The 27,693-nt window shown below is 38.0% G+C and overlaps 1 protein-coding gene across 1 annotated transcript in view; it reads left to right on the forward strand.

The window, feature by feature from the left end:
* LOC143039361 (protein bicaudal D-like) overlaps window positions 1-27,693 on the forward strand; it is a 115,658-nt gene that overhangs the window by 12,890 nt on the left and 75,075 nt on the right. Inside the window, exons 2-3 of the mRNA XM_076209253.1 lie at window positions 11,988-12,085; window positions 23,897-24,038. Coding sequence (XP_076065368.1) covers window positions 11,988-12,085; window positions 23,897-24,038 — 240 coding nt within the window. The remainder of the gene's footprint in view (window positions 1-11,987; window positions 12,086-23,896; window positions 24,039-27,693) is intronic.

The following is a 27,693-nucleotide window of genomic DNA, read 5'->3' on the forward strand; positions in this document are numbered from 1 at the left end:
AACGAGTTTTTTGGAGAGTACTGAACCTGAGCCTGAAAAAATGGTGCATCAGAAAAATGGAAAATAAAAAAGAAAAGAAGAAAATATGAAACTAAAAGTGGCATACACAAATATGGACGGTGTGATCTCTGTTCATAGAGAAATGATGACACTTTTATACTATGTCCCTCCGTTATGCTGTCCCCCAACCCCTTGTTGCTGTCCTGTACCATTTCACTGAGTATTCTTTTTCTGCTGTGGGGGAATTCCCTGTGGTGGGGGAAAAGAATACTGCCACCAAGTATTCCCACTTGGATCGTAAGAGGCGAGAAGAAAGGGACGGGGATTGGGACTAGGCATCCTTCTCCTTGTAGCCCCACAGGGGACATTCCTAAACAAAAAAGAGAAGGCATAAGAGGGTCTGGGAGTTTTCGGACCAGCACCCTAAAGTTTGGGTCTTTTAATGTGCGTGGATGTGGTACAGATGAGAGTAAAAGGGAAAAGATAGGTAGTATGTTTGGGAGAAGAAAGATGGATGTGTTGGCTTTGAGTGAAACTAAATTGAAAGGGAAGGGTGAGTGTAAGTTTGGGAGTGTAAGTGGGAGGTTATCAGGAGTGAAGAGAGGGCGAGGGAAGGAAGGGGTGGCTATTCTAGTAAGTGAAGAGATAGGTAAATGGGTAGTGGAGTGGAAGGAGGTTTCCTCAAGGATAATGTGAATGAAGGTGAAACTGGGAAAGGAGATGTGGGTCTTTGTAGGTGCATATGGACCTGGCAGTGAGAAGAGTGGGAGGCCTTTTGGATAGATTTAAATGAGTGCATAGAGGATTTAGGAAGAAATGAATGTAAATGTGATTGTACTGGGAGACCTTAATGCTAGGGTAGGAAATGGTCCAATCGATGGAGTGGTTGGGAAATGTGGAGTTCCAGGAAAGAATCGTAGTGGAGAGTTGATGGTGGAAATGTGTCTAGAAAGAGAGTTGATGATAGCAAATACAGTGTTTCGGAAGAAAGTCAAGCATAAGTACACATGGGAGAGGGTGGTGGATGGAAGGGTGGTAGATAGAGCGTTAATGAATTATGTAGTGCTAAATAGGATTATGATAGGAAGAGTTAAGGATGTACATGTGCTAAGGGGAGAGAGTGGGGGGAATATCAGATCATTTTTTGGTGGAAGGTAAGTTGAGAGTGGAGGATAGATGGAGAAAGAGGAAAGGGACAAAAGGTAGGGAGGTGCTTAGCGTGAACTGTTTAAATGAAAAGGGAAAGGAGAAGGAGTACGAAAAGAAGCTGAGAGAGGAGTGGGAGGGAGTAAAGGATAGAGTAGAGCTGGGTGTGGAGGAGGAATGGGGATGGTTCAAGGAGGGAGTCATGAAGTGTGCAAGGATGGTATGTGAAACAAGAAGGACAGGTGGAAATAGAAGAAAGGGTAGTGAATGGTGGGATGAGGAAACAAAGAAGGTTGTAGAAGAGAAGAAGTGAGCTTTCACAGATTGGTTACAAAATAGGACGAGGAAGTCATATGAGAGGTACAAAGAAAAGAAAAGAGAAATAAAGCAAAAGGTTAAGTAGGCAAAGAGGAGAGCAGATGTGAAATGGGGTAAGAGTATGACAGAAAATTTTGAAAGTAATAAAAAGGTGTTTTGGAAAAAAATTAAGAGAGGAAGAGGAGGCAAATCAAGTAGATAAGGAAGGGTAAAAGGTGCAGATGGAGAGATGATAATGGAAGAGAAGGCAGTAAGGGGAAGATGGGCAGAATATTTAAAGGAGTTGCTAAATGTGAAGGAGGATAGGGAGGGAAAGATAGTTGCAGTGGGAAATGTGAAGAAAATGAGAGTGATGAGTGAGGAGAATGGAGGAGAAATAAGGAAGGATGAGGTGAAGGCAGTTGTTAAGATGATGAAAGCAGGTAAGGCACCTGGTCTGGATGGATGCCATGCAGAATGTCTGAAAAAGGGAGGTACAGTGATGGTGGACTGGCTGGTGAGGTTATTTAATGTTTGCTGGAGAGAGGGTAGAGTGCCGGAGGACTGGAGGAGTGCCTGTATAGTTCCTCTTTACAAGGGAAAAGGGGACAAGTGTGAATGTAGTAGTTTCAGAGGGATTAGCTTGTTAAGTGTAGTTGGGAAGGCTTATGGGAGGATCTTGATTGAGAGGATTAGGAGAGGAACAGAATGAGTAATTGGTGAGGAACAGTGTGGATTTAGGACAGGTACAGGTTGTTTAGATCATATCTTTGTGGTAAGACAGATATGTGAGAAAGCTATAGGAAAGGGGAAGGATGTTTTTTTGGCTTTTATGGATCTGGAAAAGGCTTATGATAGGGTAGACAGAAAGGCACTGTGGGAGGTTATGCAGATATACGGGATAGGAGGAAAGCTTCTAGAAGCTGTCAAGAGTTTTTATGAGAGTAGTAGAGCTTGTGTCAGGATTAGAAATGGAGAGAGTGAGTGGTTCGAGGTAAAGGTGGGACTTCGTCAAGGATGCGTTATGTCGCCCTGGCTGTTCAACTTATACATGGATGGGGTAGTGCGAGAGGTAAATGCAAGGGTAGTGGGCAAGGGATTAGAGATGGTTAAAGAAAATGGAGAAAAGTGGGAGATGAGCCAACTGTTGTTTGGTGACGATACTGCGCTTGTGGCAGGATCGGAGGAGGGATTGAGGAAGTTGGTGGTAGAGTTTGGGAGAGTATGTGATAGAAGAAAGGTAAAGATAAATGTGGGTAAAAGTAAGGTGATGAGATGTACAAGGGGTGAAAGTGGCAGTAGACTGGAAGTGAGCATTAAGGGAGAGCGACTGGAGGAAGTGGATAGTTTTAGATACTTGGGTGCAAATGTGGCAGGAAAAGGTGGAGTGAAGGTGGAGGTAGAATGTAGATTGAGAGAAGCGAGTAAATGCCTTGGTGGATTAAAGAGTGTAATGAGGAATAGACATTTGGGAATGGATGCTAAGAGGAGACTGTATGAAGGAGTGATTGTGCCAACAGCACTGTATGGGGGCAGAAACATGGAACATAAGAGAAGAAGAGAGAAGGAGTTTGAATGTGTTTGAGATGAGGTGTCTGAAAAGTATGATGGGGGTTACTAGGCTAGATAGAGTGAGAAATGAGGAGGTGAGGAGGAGAACAGGGGTGGAAAAGGAGCTGGGAGATAGGGTTGATGAAAGAGTATTAGGATGGTTTGGACACATGGAAAGAATGATTGAAGAAAGACTAGTAAAAGAGGTATGGAAGGCAGATGTGGAGGGAGTGAACATGAGGGGACGTCCTAGGATGAGGTGGATGGATGGGGTGAAGGGGGCTTTGGGGAAGAGGGGAATGTCTGTTGAGGAAGGATGGGAGAAGACAGAAGACAGGGGTGAATGGAGAATGGTTGTATATGGATGATGTTGTGATTGCATGAGGTGGAATGGGCGGGTGGATGGGGGGTGAGGTAGTATGTGTGAGCAAAATTTGACGCAGCCTGAAGGGATTTCTCCCCGTCCTCTCCTTTTATGCAATGGGGGGACGGAGAGGGGGGTCGCTGATATAATGAAGCGGCCTTGCTGTGGATGTGCTGTGTATGGTGACACTGCTTGTGACCCAGGGCAGTGGACAAGGTGCAGGGATGACCCGTCATCCAGGAGGTGCTAAGATAAGAGGGAGCGTGGAGGGGTGTGGAGTGTATTCAGGGATGGAATGGGTGGGAATGATTTTATGCCTTTCCCTTTTTGGCTACCTCCCTTGTAAGGAGGAAAAAGCCTTGGTATATGTATGTATGTATATATGATCTTTGGAATTAATTAGCTAAACATCTATCTGGAAATAGAGAAACCTGACATTATGGGAATTGTGGAGACGAAACTGAAAGGCCCTCTATCAACAAATATGGTCAAAGTCTATACAACCACTTGGTGAAAAATAGAACAGACAAACAGGGAGGAGATGTCATGATACATACATACATATACCAAGGCTTTATCCCCCTAACAAGGGAGGTAGCCAAAAAGAAAAAAGCTTAAAACCATTCCCACCCATTCCATCCCTGAATACACTCCACCCCCCCTCCACCCTCCCTCTTATCTTAGCACCTCTTGGATGACGGGTCATCCCTGCACCTTGTCCACTGCCCTGGGTCAGAGGCAGTGTCACAAGACACAGCACATCCACAGCAAGGCCGCTTCATTAAATTGGCGAGCCCCCCCTCCATCCCCCCATGCATAAAAGGAGAAGATGGATAGAAATCCCTGTGGGCTGTGTCAAATTAGAGAATTAAATGACCTAAAGAGCAAAAAGAATGAAAAATGAGGATAAAAATAAAAATGAACTGAGATTAATTGAGATAATACAAGAAATAGATGGCTAGGCAGATTGTGCCTTCTTGGACTTGCAGAAGGCTTTTGACAAAGTACCACATAAAAAGTTAATAAGAAAAATTGAAATAATAGGAGGAATACAAGGTAAACTACTGGAATGGATGAAGGATTTATTAAGTGGGAGAAAAATGAGTGGTACTTAAGAGACAAAAATTTGAACGGGGAAGATGTGAAAAGTGGCATCCCATAAGGCTCTGTATTGGCTCTTTAATGTTTGCCATATATATAAATGACATGGATGAGGGATTGAAGTGTTACATGAACTTCTTTGCTGATGATGCCAAATTACTCAAGAGTAAGCAGAGAAGATTGCAGATCACAATAAGAAGACCTGGACAAAATATGGGAATGAGGTCAGAGGTGTGAAGTGAACTTTAACATTAAGAAATGTAGTATAATGGAATTTGGAAAAAAGCAAAAATAGAATATTGGGCCATTATAAAATTGGTACCAAGAAAGTCAAAAAGTCGACTCTGAAATGGACCTGGGAGTGATTATCTCAAGTGACTTGACACCTGATAAACATGTCAATAAATTAGTTGGAGAGCCTTTTAAATTATTAAGATCAATGAAAGTGGCCTTTGACTACATGGATGAAGAAATGGTAAAGAAAATAGTGGTTGCACTGATAAGACCTAAATTAGAGTATGTTGCAACACTATGTGTACCTAGCAAAAAAAAAAAAAAAAAAAAAAAAAAAAAAAAAATATATATATATATATATATATATATATATATATATATATATATATATATATATATATATATACACATATATAATTCAAAGAGCAGCAGCAAAAATGGCACCTACACTCAAATTTCACATATGAACAAAGATTGGATAAATTACATCCATCAACACTGGAACAGAGAAGAGAAAGAGGTGATTTGTTGACCATTTACAGAATTATGAAAGGGATGGAAGTCCTTGATAGAGATGACTTATTAAAATGGGACAGAAGAGGTACAAGAGGACACGAGAAGCTAAAGAAGGACAGTTACAGAAGAGATTTGAAAAATAATAGCTTCCCACATAAAACTGTTGAGGTATGGAACAAAATGGAGAAACAGTGAGTGCCAAAACTATACAAGAATTTAAGAATAAACTGGGTGCGGAGAGATACAAAAACGGGTCACTACGAGCATAGCTCTCGTCCCGTAAAATACAACTAGGTAAATACATACCATAACCTTTATCACCAACACTCGTTATAGAAAAAACTTGAAAAGGAACAGTTTCCCACACAGAGTGATAAATACATGGAACAAATTAGACAACAAAACAGTATGTGCTAACACTATACAAGATTTTAAGATAAAACTTGATGCGGAGATATACAAAGACGGGTCACCACGAGCATAACTCCCCTCCCGTATATTACAACTAGGTAAACTAGGTAAATACATGTGCACCTAAGATTCTATGTGTAACATATGATACATCCATATCATTCAAACAACACATCACAAACATAAAGACTTAATGCACTTATTTCAATTGAAGGAACAACATTTGGACAAAACAAACTAACTATTACTACAGTACATAAAGAATGTATACGCTCAATGATAAATTATGTGAGCCCTTGCACAGGCCCCGAATCTCACTAAGTCATACCACAACACCCTTGAGACCATACAATACAAAGTCCTAAAGACAATTACAGGCTGCACAAACACAACACCTATAGACCATTTACAGCGTGAAACAAAAGTCTTCAAAGTCAAAAATCACCTTGACATGAGAGGCACACAAACACTTGGTGCAGCCCCCAGAAACATAGCACACCTACTACACTACATGGTAGAACACCGACACACACCAAGAAACATCAAAACAACATTCAAATTCCTATATCACACACAGATGCTCTCTTCTCTTCCTCTACAACCACTAGATACCAGCCTCCATAATCATATAACTCACTGCTCTATCACAAACTGAGAGAAAATTCACTGTTGCATGCAAGACCTCCTGACATCCATCCCTCTCAATCCTCTCTCCCCCAGAAGGACAGAGACTAACTGGCCACACTGCAGTGCAGCCACCATCCAGCCACCTCACCCCATATTATACAACACATTATGGAAGATGGCATTGTACACAATTATGCATGCCAACAGCACAATATAGACTATAAAGGACTTGTGAGAAAGCCTCATTTCAGTGGTGGTGTTGCAGCCAGACAGTTTAGGGAATGACAAGAACAGGACATACTACCTTACTAAATAATCCACCAAATCAAACCCTGCATTAAAATCCCTCTCAAGAGAACCAAAAATCACATAAACACACATTCAGGATACCATGCAGATGTAAGATAGTATCAGTACAAAATCAAACTGCCCTAGATGCAGTCCTCACATTAGACGATGACATTGGTGTGAATGGAAGGCTAGCCGTGAGCTCCAAATCAGTGCTTTTTTTCAAGGAAACACCTAAGTTGTATTTACAAAAGAGTTGTGTTTTACGAGTAACCGCTATGGTAAAATAAGTATCCAGTTTGATATAGTGTATTAATGCACAAAATAGAGGAAGGAAAAGAAGAAAAAAGGAAAAATGAACCAACAAAGAGAGTATTGGACATAAGCAGAGTAGAGTCACCACTGGGGTTGATACAAAAAAAATAAACTTGTTTGAATGATACCCCAAGGCCAACTCAAAGGTGGGACAACAATGCTTTTTCAGGGTTTCCAAAGGAAAGAGGTTGTTAGGTAAAGGTTTAGTTGTAGAAAGAGAAAATAGGTATAACACTGTACTAAGAAATCAGGATATTAATGACTTGATGGAGGAACTAATAAATTTAAAAATTGATTATAGAGCAATGCACAGAGAGATAAGCTATCTACGAAAAGCTAACAAAGAGCTGAACAGAGAGTTTAATGCTTTAAAAAATTAATTAAATATGGTCAGAAGTGATAATGAAAGAATGAAAAATGAAGATAACAAAAATGAAGTGTTGAAAAAAGAAGTCAAAGAACAAATACAAGCAGTGACTGAAAAAGTTGGAGAATCAATTAAGGAGATGGATCTCCTAGAAAAAAATCAATGGAAACAAGAACAAGAAAATCAGAAAATGACATTTAAAGAAATAGTACAACAGCAGGTTGAGGAAAATGCTAAAGAAACGGTAAAGTAATTAAAGAAAAGGAAAACTGGGTAAAAGACCAGTAGATAAAAAATAGTGCATTGTAGGTTATGGTATTAAAAACATAATGTATACAAATACCAAAAATAAAAAAAAAGCGAAAGACATTGCAAAGGCAATTCTGAAATGGTACAAGAGGAGGGACAGGAATTAGACAAAGAGATTGAAGAAGTGTTTAGGATGGGACAATACTCCAGAGAAAAACACTATAGGCCACAAAAAAATCAAACTAAGGTCTCAAATGATAGCTGAAGTACTATCAAAAGCAGCAAAGCTAGCAAATAGTGAAAACTACAAAAATGTATGGATAAAAAAGGAAATGAGCGATGAGGGAAAAAAGAAAAGACAGAAATGAAGCAAATGAAAAAAAGAAAAAAAAAATGAGAGAAGAACGGAGACTGAAAAGAATTTAATTTTTTTGGAAAGTACTGGACCTGAGAAAATGCTACATCAAAATAAAGGAACATTAAATAATAATAATGATAATAAGTAGATTAAAAATAACATATACTAACACAGTATGATTTCAGGACTAAACAAACTTAGATTTTATGTTTTTAAGAAATATGTAGGGAATTTAAGATATGTAGGGAAGCAATGACAGTGAAAGGTGGAGAAGAACTTTGTGGAAATATTCTACTGGATATGACCATTGACTCAATGGGTAAAGGAAAATACCAGATATAGAAACAATGAAGAACTGTCGAGACTAGATTTAATATTGACATAAGAACCTGAAATTGTGGATAAAATAGAATACAAGACACCAATTGGGAAGAGTGAGCACATACTAATAGAGCTCAAAATAAAAGAACAAATTGATTTGAGAAGAAATGAGAAACATAGAAAAGGAAGACTAATATACAATAAAATAGATTTTTAAAAAATTTTTTTTTTTTTTTTTTTTTTTTTTTTTTTTTTTTTTTCTCCAAAATGTAAACTGGGAAAACTTCTTAAATGAAGAAACAAAGATGGAAGAGAAATGGAACATATTAAAAGAAAATTACAAGGAGGGAACGGATAAATATGCACCAAAGAAGAAACAAGAATGGGTGTACATAAAGTGCTGGTATAACAAAAAGTGTAGTTAGGCTAAAGATAGAAGAGACAAAGCCTGGAAAAGATGGGAAAAAGATTAAAAAAAAAAAAAATTACCAAATGGCAAATATATATCAAAATAAGAAACAAATATGTAAAAATATGCTGGGAAGAAAAAAGAAACTACGAAAAGGACATAATAGAAAAATGCAAGGACCAACCTAAACTATACTACAGGTATGTAAATGACAAACTAAAAGATAAACATGAAATAGTGAAACTGCGTGAAGAAAATAATGAATGTATAGATGATGTAGAAATGGCTGAAATTATGATCAAACATTTTAAATCTGTATTCACAATTGAAAGTTCACAAAATTGGGTGTAAGGACAGAGAATAAGATTCCCCCCCCAATGATAGAAATAACAGTTACAATGAAAGAAATAAGGGACTAAATAAAAATTTTGATGCCTGAAAGTCACACGGTCCAGATGGAATTGCCAATTGGATATTGAAAAATGTACAGATGAACTAATGGACAAAATACACAAGATAATTGATTTCTCACTCTAAGAAGTAAAAGTACCACAAGATTGGAAAAATGCAAATATTGTACCAATATACAAAGGAGGGGACAAAGAAAATCCAACCAACTCTAGACCAGTCTCCCTTACAAGTACAATAAAAAAATATGCGAAAAATTACATGGATTAAACATTTGGAAGAGAACAGTATACTAAATCCAAAACAATTTGGATGTAGATCCTGAAGGTCATGTACCACAAACTTGATATGCTTTTACTCGAGGTTAATAGAAATAATAAAAGAAAGGGATGGATGGGTGGATTGTGCCTTTTTAGATTACAAAAAGCATTTGACAAAATATCACACAAAAGCTACTAAGAAAAATTGAAACAATAGGTGGAATACAAGGAAACTTATTGGAATGGATGAAAGATTTCTTGACTGGGAAAAAAAGATGAGGGGGGGTACTTATAGACAAAAATCGACCTGGGAAGAAGTGATAAGTGGAGCCCCACAAGGTTCAGTATTGGCTCTGATAATGTTTGCCATATATGGATGAAGGTGTTGAATGTTATATGAACTTCTTTGCAGATTATGCAAAACTACTAAAGAGTAAGTACAGAGGAAGATTGCAAATCACTACAGAAAGACCTGGACAAAGTCTGGGAATGGAGTCAGAATTTTGAAATGAATTTCAACATCAAGAAATGTAGTGTAATGGAATTTGGAAAAAGTGAAAATAGAATATCGGGACAATATATAATTGGTACAAAGGAAATTAATAAAGTCAATTCAGAAAGGGACCTAGGAGTAACTATCACCAATGACATGGCACCAGACAAACATATCAACAAAATAAAGAAATTTTCAATTTACTACCTGGATGAAGAAATGGTAAAGAAAATATTAGGTACATTGATAAGACCAAGATTGCAGTATGCTGCAACACTCTGGACATCCAGTTCTAAAAATAACAGAAATTAGAAAGAATTTAAAGAGCAACAACAAAGATGGCACCACTACTCTCTAAATTGACATATGAACAAAGATTGGACAAACTGGAACTACCAACCCTGGAACAAAGAAGAGAAAGAGGAGATCTACTAATCATTTACAGAATTATGAGTGATGGAATTCCTTGATAGTGATGATTTACTAAAGTGGGATAAAAGAAAAACAAGAGGACATGGGAAAAAACTTAAAACAGATAGTTACAGAAGAGATCTGAAAAAGAATAGTTTCCCACACAGAGTAGTAGATATCTGGAACAAATTGAATGAGGAAACAGCAAATGCAAAACCTAGACAAGAATTTAAGATCACACTGGATGCTGAAAGATACAAAAGCGGGTCACTATGAGCATAGATCTTTTCCCGTAAAGTACAACTAGGTAAATACTGGAACACATCATACAGTGCTCCACAATAACTATTCTTAGACAACAACACAATTTTTCGTCTTTGATTAATTATAAGCCATTCTGGTGGCCATTGCTGGTTACCTGGGACCTGTGGGTTTTCTTCAAGAGAATCTTGGAAGAACAGATTGATTGATATTGTTCATTTAGTTAATTACAAGGGTCATTCCAAAAGTAATGCCTCTTATTTTTTAACTTAAAAAGTTGGAGTTACGAAGATGGGAGTGGCACCTTTTGTGCTCCAGAATTTATTTTTCTATGTAGTCACCACCATTCTCAATGCACTTTTGCCAGTGATGAACAAGAGCCTTGATTGTAAGAGTCAGCACCTGCCAAGGCAGTCCATTTTTTCCTGGCTGTGATTACAGCATTGTTGTCAGGGAAATGCTGCCCATGTAATGCATCCTTCTGAGATCCGAACAAGTGGAAGTCTGATAGTGCCAGGTTGGGACTATATGGTGGGTGAGACAGCACCGTCCAGCCAAACTTTGTCACACATTCCGTGGTCTTCAAATTGGTGTGTGGCCTGGTGTTGTTGTGTTGCAAATTAAATGTTTCCCTTTTCTCTGGCCTTACACGGGCAATCCGGGCCTTCAGCTTGGTCAATGTTTCAACTAACGGTCAGAGTTGACAGTTGTCCCTGGTTCTAAGAAATCCAGGAGGATGATGCCCTTCCTGTCCCAGAGGACTGTGCACATCACTTTGCCTGCTGATGTCTGCGTCTTGAACTTCTTTGCTGGGTAGTGTGAGTGGTGCCATTCCATCGACTGCCATTTGGACTCCGGCTCGTAGTAGTGAAACCACGTCTCATCACCAGTGATGATGCAGTCCAAGAATCCATCACCTTTGGCTTCATACCGATCCAACAAGTCCTGACAGACATAGCACACACTTTGCTGTATCCTAGGGATGACAACATCGTTTCCAGTGCACTGACACCCACATCCAACTCTACATGCATTTCATTCACCATTATCCGCTGATCATCGTGGATGAGTTGATCAAGGCACACTTTGTTTTCCGGGGTGGTGGCTGTGCATGGGCGTCCGGAGCGCACTTTGTCGCTCACATCTCTGTCGCCGCTCTGAAATCGACGAACCCATCTCCTAACTGTGCTGACATCAACTGCATCGACTTCGTAAACGTTCACCACGCACCGGTGAATGTTGATTGGTTCAATTTTTCTGCATGGAGTAATTCAATGATGCATCTCTGCTTCTGACACATGTCCATGACAGGGATTGATTTCTTAGAGTGTCACACCATCAATATCTGCAACAGAGAGATGAAACTTTCAGGTCATGAGTGCATAAGTTCAGTCATCTTAATGCATTTTGCAATCCCCTCAGATCCCTTCGGGTGGAATAAAAAATAGGAGGCATTACTTTTGGAATGACATTTGTATGCTGCAATTTCTTTTTACACATTCATATAACCCATTTGAATTACAAGGTCATTTTAGGAAGTAATGATGATTTCTTAAACCATGAAAAGTGAGATATATAGATACATGTTTGTGTCTTTCAGGAGAGGGAGGTGAGAAACCATCATCGCCAACATATCAGCAGTCCATTTTTGATAATTTGAGGGTCAAACTTCGCACCGATGTCCAACTTACAGAATTTGTAAGTATACCCAAAAAAGTTTGAGATAAAGTGTTTAAATTGGAAGTGGGTAGAAACAACTTTGCCAACCATGTAGTTAATGGAATAAACTTCCTGCAGAGGCAGTGCAATGTAGTTCAGTTTGAAGCTTTAAGATTAGTGTAAATAAACACCTTAGCAAGATGCTGTAATGCCTGCCATTTATTTTATATTTGTTATTGTTTATTGTTATTTGCTTGATTATTTATTATTAGTTATCTGTCAATTTATTATTATTTACTATTCAACTGTTGATTAATTAACTTTACCTAGTTATTTATTTTATCTATTATAATTTTTATGTATTTATAATTATGATTTTTTCGCATCCAACCTAGTTATGGACCAAAAGGTCTCCTGTTGGCATGCTCCTTTGTAATCCTTTGTAAAAGAAATATGGTGGGGTTGTAAAGATGGTTAGAGTGAGAACTGTTAAGGCAGAATTCAAGACTGGAAAGAGAGTTGGTAGATAGGGTTGATCAAGTAATGCTAAGATAGTTTGGGAAGAAAAAATGATTGACAAATGTGGAACAAAGAAGTTGATGTAGTGAACTTGAGAGGAATACCAAGAATGAAATGGATAGAGTGAAGGAGGCATTGGGTGCAAGAGGGTCTGTCAGACAAGGAAGAGAGCACAGGAGATAAGAGAGAATGGAGAATGGTTGTAAACAGATGACAGAATAATGTAGCCTAAAGGGATGTTTTTGTCTGCTCAGTAAGTTTCTCAAGTGGATGGGTGGGGGGAGATGTGTGTGTATTTACCCAGTTGTATGTAATAGTTGTATCTTACAGGAAGGGGAGCTACGCTCATGATGTCCTGTCTAAATTGCTCTTAACCCCTACCATACGGTGCCGCACACGTAGGCGTCGTGAGGAGCAAGTGGATTTGCGACGCTGCCATATCGGCGTCTTGATTATATTTATTGTAGTCGCCCCTGCGTTTTGACATTCTCCCTAATCTGCCCTTAATCACATTCTCTATGGTTTTCAAAATTCACGGGTGAAAGAGAGAACAATCGATATAAGCGGTGACTATATTTTATGATGCGAGTATTATTACGACACGTGGTACGGCTGGCATTGGCTGCTGCCCGCGAGATTTAAGTCCCGGAGTGAAGTGGTTAAATCCATGTATGGTTTTTTAACACACTATTGTTCATCTAGTTTATTCCATACATCACTCTGTGGTCGTAGAAGAGAAAAAGCGAGCTTTCATAGATTGGTTACAAAATAGGACGAGGGAGTCGTATGAGAGGTACAAGGAAAAGAAAAGAGAAGTAAAACACAAGGTAAAGGAGGCAAAGAGGAGAGCAGATGTGAAATGGGGTAAGAGTATGATAGAAAATTTTGAAAGTAATAAAAAGATGTTTTGGAAAGAAATTAAGAGAGGAAGAGGAGGGGAATCAAGTAGAGAAGAAAAGGTAAAAGGTGCAGATGGAGAGTCGATAATGGAAAAGAAGGCAGTAAGGGGAAGATGGGCAGAATATTTTAAGGAGTTGCTTAATGTGAAGGAGGATAGGGAGGGAAAGATAGTTGCAGTGGGAAATGCTAAGAAAATGAGAGTGATGAGTGAGAAAAATGGAGGAGAAATAAGGAAGGATGAAGTGAAGGCAGTTGTTAAGATGATGAAAGCAGGTAAGGCACCTGGTCTGGATGGATGCCATGCAGAATGTCTAAAAAAAGGAGGTACAGTGATGGTGGACTGGCTGGTGAGGTTATTTAATGTTTGCTGGAGAGAGGGTAGAGTCCCGGAGCACTGGAGGAATGCCTGTATAGTTCCACTTTACAACTTTACAAAGGAAAAGGGGACAAGTGTGAGTGTAATAGTTACAGAGGGATTAGCTTGTTAAGTGTAGTTGGGAAGGCTTATGGGAGGATCTTGATTGAGAGGATTAGGAGAGGATCAGAGGGAGTAATTGGTGAGGAACAGTGTGGATTTAGGACGGGTAGAGGTTGTTTAGATCAGATTTTTGTGGTAAAACAGATATGTGAGAAAGCTATAGGAAAGGGGAAGGATGTTTTTTGGGCTTTTATTGATCTGGAAAAGGCTTACGACAGGGTAGACAGGAAGGCACTATGGGAGGTTTTACGGATATACGGGATAGGAGGAAAGCTTCTAGAAGCTGTCAAGAGTTTTTACAAGAGTAGTAGAGCATGTGTTGGGATTAGAAATGGAGAGAGTGAGTGGTTCGAGGTAAAGGTGGGACTTCGTTAAGGATGCGTTGTGTCGCCCTGGCTTTTCAGCTTGTACATGGATGGGGTGGTGCGAGAGGTAAATGCAAGGGTGGTGGGTTAGGGATTGGAGATGGTTAAAGAAAATGGAGAAAAGTGGGAGGTGAGCTAGCTGTTGTTTGGTGACGACACTGTGCTTGTGGCAGGATCAGAGGAGGGATAGAGGAAGTTGGTGACAGAGTTTGGGAGAGTGTGTGAAAGAAAACTGAAGATAAATGTGGGTGAAAGTAAGGTGATGAGATGTACAAGGGGTGAAAGTGGCAGCAGACTGGAAGTGAGCATTAAGGGAGAGCAACTGAAGGAAGTGGATAGTTTTAGATACTTTGGTGCAAATGTGGCAGGAAAAGGTGGAGGTAGAATGTAGATTGAGAGAAGTGAGTAAATGCCTTGGTGGATTAAAAAGTGTAATGAGGAATAGACATTTGGGAATGGATGCTAAGAGGAGACTGTATGAAGGAGTGATTGTGCCAGCAGCACTGTATGGGGCAGAAACATGGAACGTATGAGAGGAAGAGAGAAGGAGTTTGAATGTGTTTGAGATGAGGTTTCTGAGAAGATGGGGGTTACTAGGCTAAATAGAGTGAGAAATGAGGAGGTGAGGAGGAGAACAGGGTGGAAAGGGAGTTGGGAGATAGGGTTGATGAAAGAGTATTAGGATGGTTTGGACTCATGGAAAAAAAAAGTGAAGAAAGAATAGAAAAAGAGGTATGGAAGGCAGATGTGGAGGGAGTGAACATGAGGGGACATCCTAGGATGAGATGGATGGATGGGGTGAATAGGGCTTGAAGAGGGGAATGTCTGTTGAGGAAGGATGGGAGAGGACAGAAGACAGGGGTGAATGTAGAATGGTTGTATATGGATGATAATGTGATGCATGATGTGGAATGGGCAGGGGGATGGGGGGTGAGGTAGTATGTGTGAGCAAAATTTGACACAGCCCAGAGGGATTTCTCCCCATCTTCTCCTTTTATACATGGGGGACGGAGAGTGGGGGGGTCGCCGATTTAATGAAGCGGCCTTGCTCTGGATGTGCTGTGACTTGGGACACTGCTTCTGACCCAGGGCAGTGGACAAGGTGCAGGGATGACCCGTCATCCAGGAGGTGCTAAGGTGGGAGGGAGGGTGGAGGGGAGTGGAGTGTATTCAGGAATGGAATGGGTGGGAATGATTTTATGCCTTTTTCTTTTTGGCTACCTCCCTTGTTAACCTCTTCACTCCGGGGCACATCCCACATTTGGCAGCATTAGCTGCCCGACGTGTGATGTTGCGTCATAATAATCGCATTATGAAAAATAAAGTCAGTGCTCAATCGTTTGTTCTCTTTCACCCGTGAATTTTGATAACCATAGAAAATATAATGAAGCCAGTTTAGAGAGAATGGAGGTTACGTAGGTACGACTACAATAAATATAATCAAGACGCCGACGTCGGCATCATCGCATACCCACTTGCTCCTCATGACGCCTACGTAGGCGTCACCGTATGGAAGTGGTTAAGGGGGAAAGGGCCTTGGGATATGTATGTATGTATGTAGAAAGGCACAATCAGCCCATCCATATCTTCCCTGTATTATATCTATTAGTCTTGAATAGAAACACATCAAGTTTGTGACACATGGTCTTCCTTGTCTAAATCCAAACTGCCTCAGATTTAGTACAATGTTTTTTCCAAATGCTTTACCCATCTAATTTTGATCGTTCTTTCACAAATTTTTGCTACCGTACTTGTGATTGTGCCAACAGCACTGTATGGGGCAGAAACATGGAACATAAGAGAGGAAGAGAGGAGTTTGAATGTATTTGAGATGAGGTGTCTGAGAAGTAGGATGGGGGTTACTAGGCTAAATAGAGTGAGAAATGAGGAGGTGAGGAGGAGAACAGGGGTGGAAAGGGAGTTGGGAGATAGGGTTGATGAAAGAGTATTAGGATGGTTTGGGCACATGGAAAGAATGAGTGAAGAAAGACTAGTAAAAGAGGTATGGAAGGCAGATGTGGAGGGAGTGAACATGAGGGGACGTCCTAGGATGAGGTGGATGGATGGGGTGAATAGGGCTTTGGGGAAGAGGGGAATGTCTGTTGAGGAAGGACGGGAGAGGACAGAAGACAGGGGTGAATGGAGAATGGTTGTATATGGATGATGTTGTGATGCATGAAGTGGAATGGGCGGGGGGATGGGAGGTGAGGTAGTATGTGTGAGCAAAATTTGACAAGCCCGAAGAGATTTCTCCTTGTCTTCTCCTTTTATGCATGAGGGGACGGAGAGGGGGGGTCACCGATTTAATGAAGCGGCCTTGCTGTGGATGTGCTGTGTCTTGCGACACTGCTTGTGACCCAGGGCAGTGGACAAGGTGCAGGGATGACCCGTCATCCAGGAGGTGCTAAGATAAGAGGGAGCGTGGAGGGGTGTGGAGTGTATTCAGGGATGGAATGGGTGGGAATGGTTTTATGCCTTTTCCTTTTTGGCTACCTCCCTTGTAAGGGGAGCCTTGGTTTATGTATGTATGTACTTGTGAGGGAGATTGGTCTATAGTTAGTAGGGTCTTCTTTGTTTCCCCCCTTATATATTGGTACTGTATTTGCTCTTTTCCAATCTTCTGGAACTTTTCCTTTCTTCAATGAACTGCTTATTACACTATGTATTTTGTATTTTAGTTCATCCCTGCATTCTCTCAAAATCCATTTTTCCAGTTCATCTGGACCATGCGATTTTCTGACATCGAGATTACTCAAGTGATTCATTATTTCATTCTTTGTTACTTCTATCTCTTTCTTAGGGGGGACTTTCCCTTTCCACTCGACATCTCTAAGTTGTATGTTCTCCCTCGTAAACACTGATTTAAAATGCTTGTTCATAATTTCTGCCATTTCTATTTCCTCTGTGTATTCTATTCCTCCTTGTCATAGTTTCACTAATTCTTGTTTGTTTTTCAGTTTGTTGTTTACAAATCTATAGAATAGTTTTGGTTGATCTTTACATTTTTCTATGACATAATTTTCATATTTTTTCTTCTCTGTGCACTTGTACAGATTTATGTAATCAGTATATATATATATATATATATATATATATTTTTTTTTTTGTGTCCTTCCTCCATTTTATCCAAGCTTTATCCCTTTTATCTTTTAACTCTCAACATATTTTGTTGTACCAACATTATACATATCTTTTTTTTTTTTTTTTTTTTTTTTTTTTTTTTTTTTTTTTTTTTTTTTTTTTTTTTTTTTTTTTTTTGGTCTTGGAACATATTTTTCCAATCCTTTCTTATAAATTGTTGTCAAAAATTTCCATTTCTCTTCTACTGTTGCTTCCTCTTTATATATCCTTTCCCAGTCTGCTTTTTTCTGTTTTTTTTTCTTCTCATTTTATCTTAATTTGTTTTTCCATACATCATTCTTCCCTATCCATATTGTTCGTTTTTCTCATGTATTTTTCTTTATTTAGTTCCAGTTCTACTAATATGTGGTCGCTTTTACTTAGTGGTGTCTTATATTCAATCTTGTCCACTATTTCAGGTTCTGATGTGATTATTAGGTCTAGTCTTAATGGCTCTTCCTCATTTCTATACCTAGTATTCTCTTGTATCCATTGTGTCATTGTATGTTCAATAATCATATCATGTAGCACATTTCCCCATAAGTTATCTCCACACTTCACTATCATCTCTTCCCAGCAGATTTCTTTATAATTAAAGTCATCCATTATAATTATTCTTCCTCCATCATCCATTATCTTATTTAGTGTTATCCTTGTGTCCTCTAACATATTCTTGTGTTCTCTCTCTTCCCACGAAGCCATTTTAGGAGGCACATAATTTACCACAAACTTCCTGCTCTTGTTTTTGCATCAGGCAGTCAATTCATTCAAGCCTGTTATTAATCCATATTTGTGTAGGACACTTTTAATTTTCTGCTACCTCCATCCTGTTTTCTGTTTTACTTTTGTTTTTCTCTCCTGTGAACCATTTCCTCACTTTCATATCCACTACTATCCAATAGAATTTCTCTTTGTCTGACTGTTCTGTTTTCATTTTTTTTCCTAGCTTCGATTCTTTTTGTTTTCTCTTCCTCTCTTTCCTCTTTATTCATCTCTCTTTTTATCCATACCTGTTTGTACTGATCATTTTCTGCTAGTTTTCCTGTTTTTGATAAGACATTCTCTGCTGTCGTTTGTGACCTGAATTTAACCTTAATTGGTCTGGTCTTGTCTACATTGTATTTCCTGAGTCTATATATTTCTTCAATTTCTTTCCCTATTTCCTGTTCACTTTCTTGAAATATTCTTAGTACCCTGTGCACTCTTTCTTCTCTCTTACTCTTGTAGTCCTATTTGGATTATGTTTCTCTTCCATTCCTAACATAATTATACATTTCTTTTTATCTGCTAAGTCTTTTATTATCTCCTCTCTCATAATTTTAATAACTGTATCCTTAGTGTGTTCCATCATGTGTTGTTTCACTATATCTCTAAATTCAATTTCGCTATTCTCCTGAACCTTTTTCCAACCACTTACCTCTTTTTCTATGGATTCTTTATTCTCTTTATTATTATTCTTTAATTCCTCATTCTCATCCTTTACTTCTTTTAACTGTCTTTTTAATTCTTCTATTTCTTTATTTAGGTTTTGGTTCTCCTTTAGTTCTTCCAATTTATCAATTCTGTGTAATCAGTGTAAGTTGACTGAACCTAACCTCCCATAATTTGTTCATTTTTGTTAGTTTTTCCTCTAGACTTGCTAATCAGGGGAGGTTGTCATCTCCCTCATTAAATCCATGTAAATAATTATCATCACCTTCCAGGTTTATGCACCAACTTCACAGAGTTCAGATGATGAAATTCAGTCGTTCTATGATGATTTAAGTCAAGTAATGGATCAAGAAAAAGTATGTTCACATTGGTAATAGGCAACTTTAATGCTAAAGTGGGGAAGAAGATGGGAGATGAGATGTGCATTGGGAAGTTTGGAGTAGGTGAAAGAAATGACAGTGGCAAGATGTTAGTCAGTTTCACAGAAAACTACAACATGAGGATAATGAACACTTTCTTTCAAAAGTGTGTAGGTTGTACATGGACCTCGAGAAGTCCAAATGAAACAAGAAAGAACAAAATAGACTTTGTATTAGGAGATGAGACTAAAAGCGTTAGCAATGTTATGGTGATAAATGAAGTCAACATAGGTAGTGACCATAGAATGGTAGGTTGCACAGCTAAATTCAATTTTAGGTCTGAGAGAAATAAACTAGTTTTAACCTCTTCAGTACGGGCCAAAATCTCGCGGGCAGCATTAGCTGCCAGACGTACGATGTGTCGTAATAATACTTGCATCATAAAATATAGTCACCGCTTATATCGATCGTTCTCTCTTTCACCTGTGAATTTTGATAACCATAGAAAATGTGATGAAGACAGTTTAGAGAGTATGTCATTACACAGGGGCAACTACAATAAATATAATCAAGACGCTGATATCGCAGCCTTGCGTATCCACTTGCTCCTCATGCCGCCTACGTATGCGGCACCGTATGGAAGGGGTTAAGAAAGAAAACAAGGCAAAGGTTAAGGATAATAATAAGAAATTTCAGTCAGAAATTAAAAATAGCTCTGAAGCTCTAAGAACTAACGAGGACACTGTGGAAGATATTAATTTGAATTTAGTGAATATCATTAGGGAATTGGCGGAGAAAGTAGGAATTACAAAAAACATTAGAGAAAACAAATACGCCAAAGCTACAAATGACCTAATTAAAAGAAAAAGGACCATGCAGATTAAAAGCAGGAGAGACAAAATAGAAAGAGTAGAACTAAAGCTTATCAACAAAAAAAGGCAGAGATCAGAGAAAAGAATGAGAAACATGGATGAAATAGAGGAAACTATTTGGAAAGGTAAGAGTATTAAAGGGACCGAGCATAGACCTGCTTTGGGAAGACAGCAAATGGTATGTTTGAAAGATGGAAATGGAGAAATCATTAAATGCAGAGACAATGGTAAAAAGAGTAGAAGCAATTTACCAGGAGCTTTACTCATTAAAAACCATAGTTGGGTCAGTAAATTCATGTGTAGACATTAGTAGTGTACCAGAGATTACAAAGGAAGAAGTAGAATTTGCTCTAAAAACTACGAAATGAGGAAAAGCACGTGGGGAAGATGGTATATCAATAGATCTGTTGAAAGATGCAGGGAAATTAGTTCATATTAAATTAGCTCAGTTGTACACCCAGTGCTTACGTCAAGAAAGCGACCCTGATGCATGGTGCAATGCTATAGTGATTTTGCTTAATAAAAAAGGAGACCAGAAGGATCTTAGTAACTATTGACCGATTAGCTTGCTATCAAATGTATATAAAGTATTCTCCAAGATCATTACAAATAGACTAAGTAAAGTTTTAGATGAAAACCAAGAGAACAGGCAGGCTTTAGGAGAGGATCTTTGACTCTAAACCATTTGCAGGCGATAAACAACTAATTGAGAAAACGACAGAATATAATATACCTGTGTTTAGCTTTGGTAGATTATGAGAAGGCCTTTGACTCGGTAGAACAAATAGCACTACTAAATTCTCTATGCAAGCAGGGTACAAACGAACAGATTGTAAAAATTTTAGAAAAGATTTATGCGAAAGGTACCGTATAATTCGACTACATAAAGATACAGAAAAGATCAAGATCGAAAAAGGAGTACAGACGCTCCTCAACTTACGTTTTAGTTATGTTCCGAATGGCCGAACGTAAGTTGAAAGTGAACGGATGTTTTAGTGTCAAGTCATTACATTCTGTTGTCAAGTCATTCTGTTTAGTAATTGTGATGACCAACTGGGCCCACCATGTTGGACCATGAAGTTAAATCAATACAGACGCTCCTCAACTTACGTTTTAGTTACGTTCCGAACGGCCGAACGTAAGTTGAAAATGAACGTAAGTTGTTACTATACTATACATCTATTACCGTATCTTACAAAACACCCCTAAATCATTAATTATACACATAACATTGTAAAATAATAACATTAATTTCAAATAAATTAAATTCAAGCAACATAAATTGAGATGGTGGAGGAGGAGGAGGATGAGGCAAGGCACTTTCAGTCTGTCGTTTGTGCAATGTAAACAATGGACGCAGCATCATGCGTAAGTATTGTTTGAACTACGTAAAATCGAAAAAACGTAAAATGAATGAACGTAAGTAGAGGAGTGTCTGTACAGCTAAGCGATACAATTTCACCCAAACTTTTTAAAGCTTGCTTGGAAGATATTTTCAGAAGGTTGAATTGGGAAAAGAAAGGTTTAAAGATTAATGGCAAATATTTGAAGCACCTAAGATTTGCGGATGACATTATTCTTAACCTCTTCAGTGCGGTTCAAAATCTCGTGGGCAGCATTAGCTGTCAGACGTACGATGTGTCGTAATAATACTCGCATCATAAAATATAGTCACCGCTTATATCAATCGTTCTCTCTTTCACCCGTGAATTTTGATAACCATAGAAAATGTGATGAAGACAGTTGAGAGAGTATGTCATTACGCAGGGGCAACTACAATAAATAAAATCAAGACGCCGATATGGCAGCCTCGTGTATCCACTTGCTCCTCATGCTGCCTACGTGTGTGGGACCGTATGGAAGGGGTTAATTCAGAAAGAGCAGAATATTTTCAAGATATGCTGAGTGATCTAAACAAGGAAATTCTCAAAGTAGGTTTAAAAATGAATAAGAGTAAAACCAAAGTAATGTTCAACATGAAAGTTCAAAGTAACGAAATTGTTATTGATGGTGAGAGTCTTGAAGAAGTTTAAGAGTATATTTAGGTCAGATGGTGAAAGTGAGAAAAGATCATGATAATGAAATAAAAAGACGTATTACAATTGGTTGGAAAGTGTTTGGTAAGTATAATGAAATTGTGAGAGGCTCTCTACCTTCATGTTTGAAACGTAGTTTACAATCGATGCATTCTGCCAGCAATGATCAATGGTTGTGAGATTTGGAAACTGATGAAGGTGATGGGAACAAAGCTAAGGATTGCACAGAGGAGAATGGAGAGATCAATTAATTATTATTATGCTGAGAGACCAATAGAGAGCAAGTTGGGTGAGAGAGCAGACTAGAGTGAAATATATTGTGGAGGCAGTAAAAGAGAGGAAGTGGAATTGGGCAAGTAAGTTGGTGTGAACGACTGATGAGCGATGGAACAAGTGTGTTATTGAGTGGACGCCACGAGATAGAAAGCATGGAAGAGGGAGACCAGACAGAAGGTGGAGAGACAAGATCAAGAAGTTTGCAGGAGTGATGTGGCAGAGGGTGGTGTGGTCGTGTGAATCATGGAATACTATGAAGGAGGTCATTGTTTGGCAGTGGACTTGGGATGGCTGGTTTGATTGATTGATAGTGATTCATCGACGAAACAGTGGCGAACTACCTGGTTGTAAACCAGTGGAAGAGGGGGTAATAGCAAGTGGTGAAACCGTGATGTATCAAAGTGATCAAGTTTATTAAGAAAAAAAAAAGAAGAGAAATGAAAAAAAGAAAAGAAAACTATGATAGACATACGCTGAGACAATCGAAAGAAGACTAGACATGAGTAAGTATGAAATGCCTTTGGGAGTGTTTAGAAAAAGAATTTGTAATGTTGACAGTCCTAAATATGAAAATGATTTATTCTTTGGATTTAGAACAGAAAGAGGTATGGACTTAGAACTGGCTAAGCCCCACGCATGATACTCCAGATTGCCCCAAGTGTTCGATCTCTTGAAAAAAACACCAATTAATACTTCGTAATATAAGTCAAGGCTCTGTTATCTCATTTCTTTATACAACATTTATGCATCACAAATCCTTAAGAATATTTCTCCAATGGAATCTTGAACTGTAGAGTGGGAATTTTTCTCCCAAATCTAAGGTTCTGAGTCTATGTAATGTGTCATGATGTCACAGAGGAGTGGAGTGAGAGTGGTACCCACAATGCCTAGCATTTAGAATCTTCTAGAAAAATGCAAATGAAATATTTCAATTAAATTTCTGCCCTTCAAAATATATTTTATATATATACATACATATATATATATATATATATAGTGAGACCTCTCATTAACGGACGTTAATTAGCTGTGTTTTCAGTGTTTTTGGTGCTGTTTAGTGCATGCAATCACTATGCCACCCAAAAACCACTCCAAAACACCGAATTATTCACGTCAACGGACACTGTTAACCCCCTTTTAGTCCATCAATGAGAGGTAGTACTGTATATATATATACAGTATATATATATATATATATATATATATATATATATATATATATAATATACTTATAAGAAACACTGGTAACTTGTATTCAATTATGTAAGAGTGACCACTTGGAAAGAGAAGCTAAAAGAAGCAGGGTGCATTTGTATATTACCTTTTCAGTGCAAAGTACTTGGCACTGAAGATGTAATATACAAAAGCGCTCTGCTTCGCTTAGTTTCTTTTTCCCAGTGGTCACTGTTTCATATACATGACGATGTTTTATTTTCATATGTATTTTTTAATACAGTGTTATATTAATCACTTCTTGATTATCTTCTTATTTAGGGTGACAATATTGATCCAAAAGGTGCAAAGGAGCTTGTGGAGACCCTACAAGACCAGGTGCGATTCCTTAAGAAGGCTGTAGAACACACAATTGAGCTGAGCAAGGAGAAGGGTCTTGTTAGAGAAAACGCATCTGCAGAAAGTAAGTTGAATAATCTCTAAATTTTCCCTGACACCTTTTAGTACAAGCATCAATTTCTCTTTTTCCCTTTGGTATTTGTATACATAATGTATTTCTTTAATACCATAAACTACAATTCATTTTTTGTATCCACTTTGTTTTTACCCAGGTTTTCTTTGCTTTAATTACTTTGACATTTCTTTAGCATTTTCCTCTACATGCTGTTGTACTATTTCTCTAAATGTTATTTTCTGATTTTCTTGTTCTTGTTTCCACTGATTTTTTATTTCTAGATCCATCTCCTTAATTGATTCTCCCACTTTTTTGGTCACTGCTTGTATTTGTTCTTTGACCTCTTTTTTTCAGTTCCTCATTTTTGTTTCTGTCTTAATTTTTCTTTCTTTAGTTATTACTTCTGATCATATTTTGTTCACTTTTTAGGTCATTAAGCTCTTTGTTCATTTCTTTATTAGCTTTTTGTAGATTAGTTATTTCTCTGTGCATTTCTCTATAATCAGTTATTTAATCTATTACTTCCTCCATCAAGTCATTAATGTCTTGATTTCTTAGTACACTGCTATACCTAGTTTCTCTTTCTACATCTAAGCCTTTAACTAATAGTCCTCTTTCTCTTTGAAACCCTGAAAAAACATTGTTGTCCCACCTTTGAGTTGATTTCGGGGTGTAGTTTAAACAAGTCCTCTTTGGTATCACTCCTAGTATTTACCTACCGTATATTTCCACTTATAAGATGACCCTAAAATCCAAAAATTCACCCCTTAAAGTTGGGGGTCGTCTTATACTACCATTATAAAAATCAGACCTTGAATTCTACGAGAGATGATTTGGTTGGCTAGCCTGCCGATAGCCACCGATACACAGGAAATGATTCACATTATGATAAGAACTGGTAATAAAGGTAATTAAACCATATTTACCTTATATATTAGTCATATCTTTATAGTAAATGGTAATTGTTAATAAATTCGAGGAATAAATCTATATCAATGAAATTACGGTACTTTTAACTATATGTAAACACATTTAACACAGCTGAAAAAAATGTAAACATCGAGCACTGGTTGCGTTCATAGCAACCTTTTTCTTTTTAAGACTGAAAATGACAATTTTGGATTACAGTACATAAAACGTTTATTTATCCATAAAAATATATTACAGTAGTTGCATTTAAAACAGAAAATTTAAAAATTATAAAACTTAATTTCTAATCATCAATATTACACATCAAACGTATTTCTAAAACCTTTATTTTTCAATAAAATTACATTACATTACATTTAAAACTTAAAACATTATAAAACTTTATTTCTTTATTTATTTATACAAAACGCTTCAAACTCGTCACAATCATCACTTTCTGTTTCGAAAAGTTGTTTGAACATATCACAAGATTCCTCAAATATGCTGTCATTGTAGGGATCCCAGTCCGGTTCCGGTGAGTCGACTTCGGCTTCGTCATCACTTTCATACAATAAATCATCTTCAGTGCCATCCATGGCATTAGAGATTCGTGCCAACCGTGTTTTAGAATTCGCTGTTATATGACTCCTAAACATATCCTAGACCAACAAACTGCGTTCATTTCTCATGCCACCTGGCCGTTGTGTGCGGTGGAGTGAGCTATGTCGAACCAGGAACATAAACAAATCATTTTTGTTAGTTGACGTGTGTTCTCAGAAAATCATGATACATGGTTTGCTTTATTTAATTTATTTTGAATTTATAAGGATACAGTAATTTATCTGGTATAAGGATACAGTTAAGTAATGAGAAAGAAAAAGGAAAAAACGGAAAAAACAGCTGATAAACGTAATCAAAACAATTCTTTTTGTATGGTAGGTTTGATACACTGATGCTTTTGTAATTTAGCAGTCGTCTTATACTACCAATATGAGATAAATTAATAAAAATTTGCTCTAATTTTGTACCTCGTCTTATACAAAGGTCGTCCTATACACGGAAATATACGGTAGTTGTATTTTGCAGGAGAAGAGCTATGCTCATAGAGACCCACATTTGTATCTTTCCGCATCCAGTTCTTTCTTTAAGTCATAGTTTTAGCACTCACTGTTTTCTCTTTCAATTTATTCCATGTATTTACTCTGTGTGGAAAGCGGTTCTTTTTCAGATCTCTTCTGTAACTGTCCTTCTTAAGGGGGTACGCGACACCTGGAGGTCATTTTCTAAAATATTTAGAGTAAAGAGCTGAAACTTCTCAGATAAATAGGTATCCATATTGCCTACATTTTAGGTGAAGCAGAATGATGTATGTACACATGTACGTATACCAGTAGCGACATTTAAAAGTGCACAGCACCATAATACGTGGACCAATTTGTTTTATATTTTGGCTATGATTAGTCAGTAGGCACACCTAGGGCCGGTCATTGAGTAATTGAACAATTTCCTTTATACTTTTGCATACAGGCATTTCAATTTTAATGTCTGGCAAAAATCGTGAAAAATACAATTTTTTTGCTCGTTTCCATTATTACTCCGAACTCTTTCATCCTATTCAAAATATTCGAACGATCGGCCCTAGCAGTTACTAAAAGTAATATTCCCTGTAAGTTTCATCTAAATCTGATGTATATTAGATTTTTTATGATTAAAAAAAAGTAGAAAAATATCGAACGGAGATATGGTAACTTGAAATATAAATATATCTGTAACTTGCTTATAGTTTCACCAATTTGATTGATTTTTTGATGGCTTAATTCTTATTATATAATAAGTAAGTACAGTAAAAATTATCAACATATTTTAATTATAAGTACTTTAAATACTGAAAAACTAAAGTATAAGTATGTCACAGTAGTGACGACGCACAGACGACAACATCATATAATTTGCTTTTTTGCACCTTTGGCGGTTTCTTCATATGAAACCTCTCTGCTGGGGGTCTTCAGGGTATCTAAATCATTGGAAAGAGGTTTATTTTCCAGTAGTGGGCGCCTTCTCTTTCCTCATCAGAATCCCCTCACCAATCTATGTTGGTAGGGCACCCCCTCCAGCATCATATGATGTCCCTTCTTCTTTCTTCTTCCTGTATAGCCTTGATCTTTTTCCTCTTGCTTTCTTCTTTGGATTTAATCTTCCTCTTTGAATTGTTTAGTCTAATGTTGTCCTTTACCTCTGTCACCGTCACAGAGGTGCAGGTGAGGGCGGTGGTGGAGTGAGAGGTGGTGAGATCTTTAGTCGTCTTTGACTGCTTGCCATCTTTAACTGCTGTTTTTTGTCATTGTGATGTTCTTTTGTTGTTTTTGCTACCCATGATGACTGTACTAAAGAGTAATATGTACTAGCTAAAGTAATAGATTGCAATGAGAGCTCATGAGACATGTGTACTTCCCTTTTCAGAGCTAGCCGGGAACTAACGCTTAGTTTCGCACAAAGTTGGCGAAATATTCTCCCTCCACCTTCCTCCCTTCCCCTCCACAATCGTATTGGCCGTTGATACACTGGGCGAGTGTAAATTCAATCAAATTTCAACGTTATTCGCTGCGCCTGAAGGTCCTAAGTGGCACGCCTCCCTCTAGTGTGGGTTGCGCCTTTAAATCTGTCCCTTTAAACCTCACCCAGGACCTTTAAATTACGCGCGACTGGAAAATGATTTGTCGGGATTTATTTCTAAGTGGTATACGAACATTTTGAA

The sequence above is a fragment of the Oratosquilla oratoria genome, chromosome 26 (genome assembly GCF_046742065.1).
Source record: "Oratosquilla oratoria isolate Oo_2021 chromosome 26, ASM4674206v1, whole genome shotgun sequence".
Classification (NCBI taxonomy): domain Eukaryota; kingdom Metazoa; phylum Arthropoda; class Malacostraca; order Stomatopoda; family Squillidae; genus Oratosquilla; species Oratosquilla oratoria.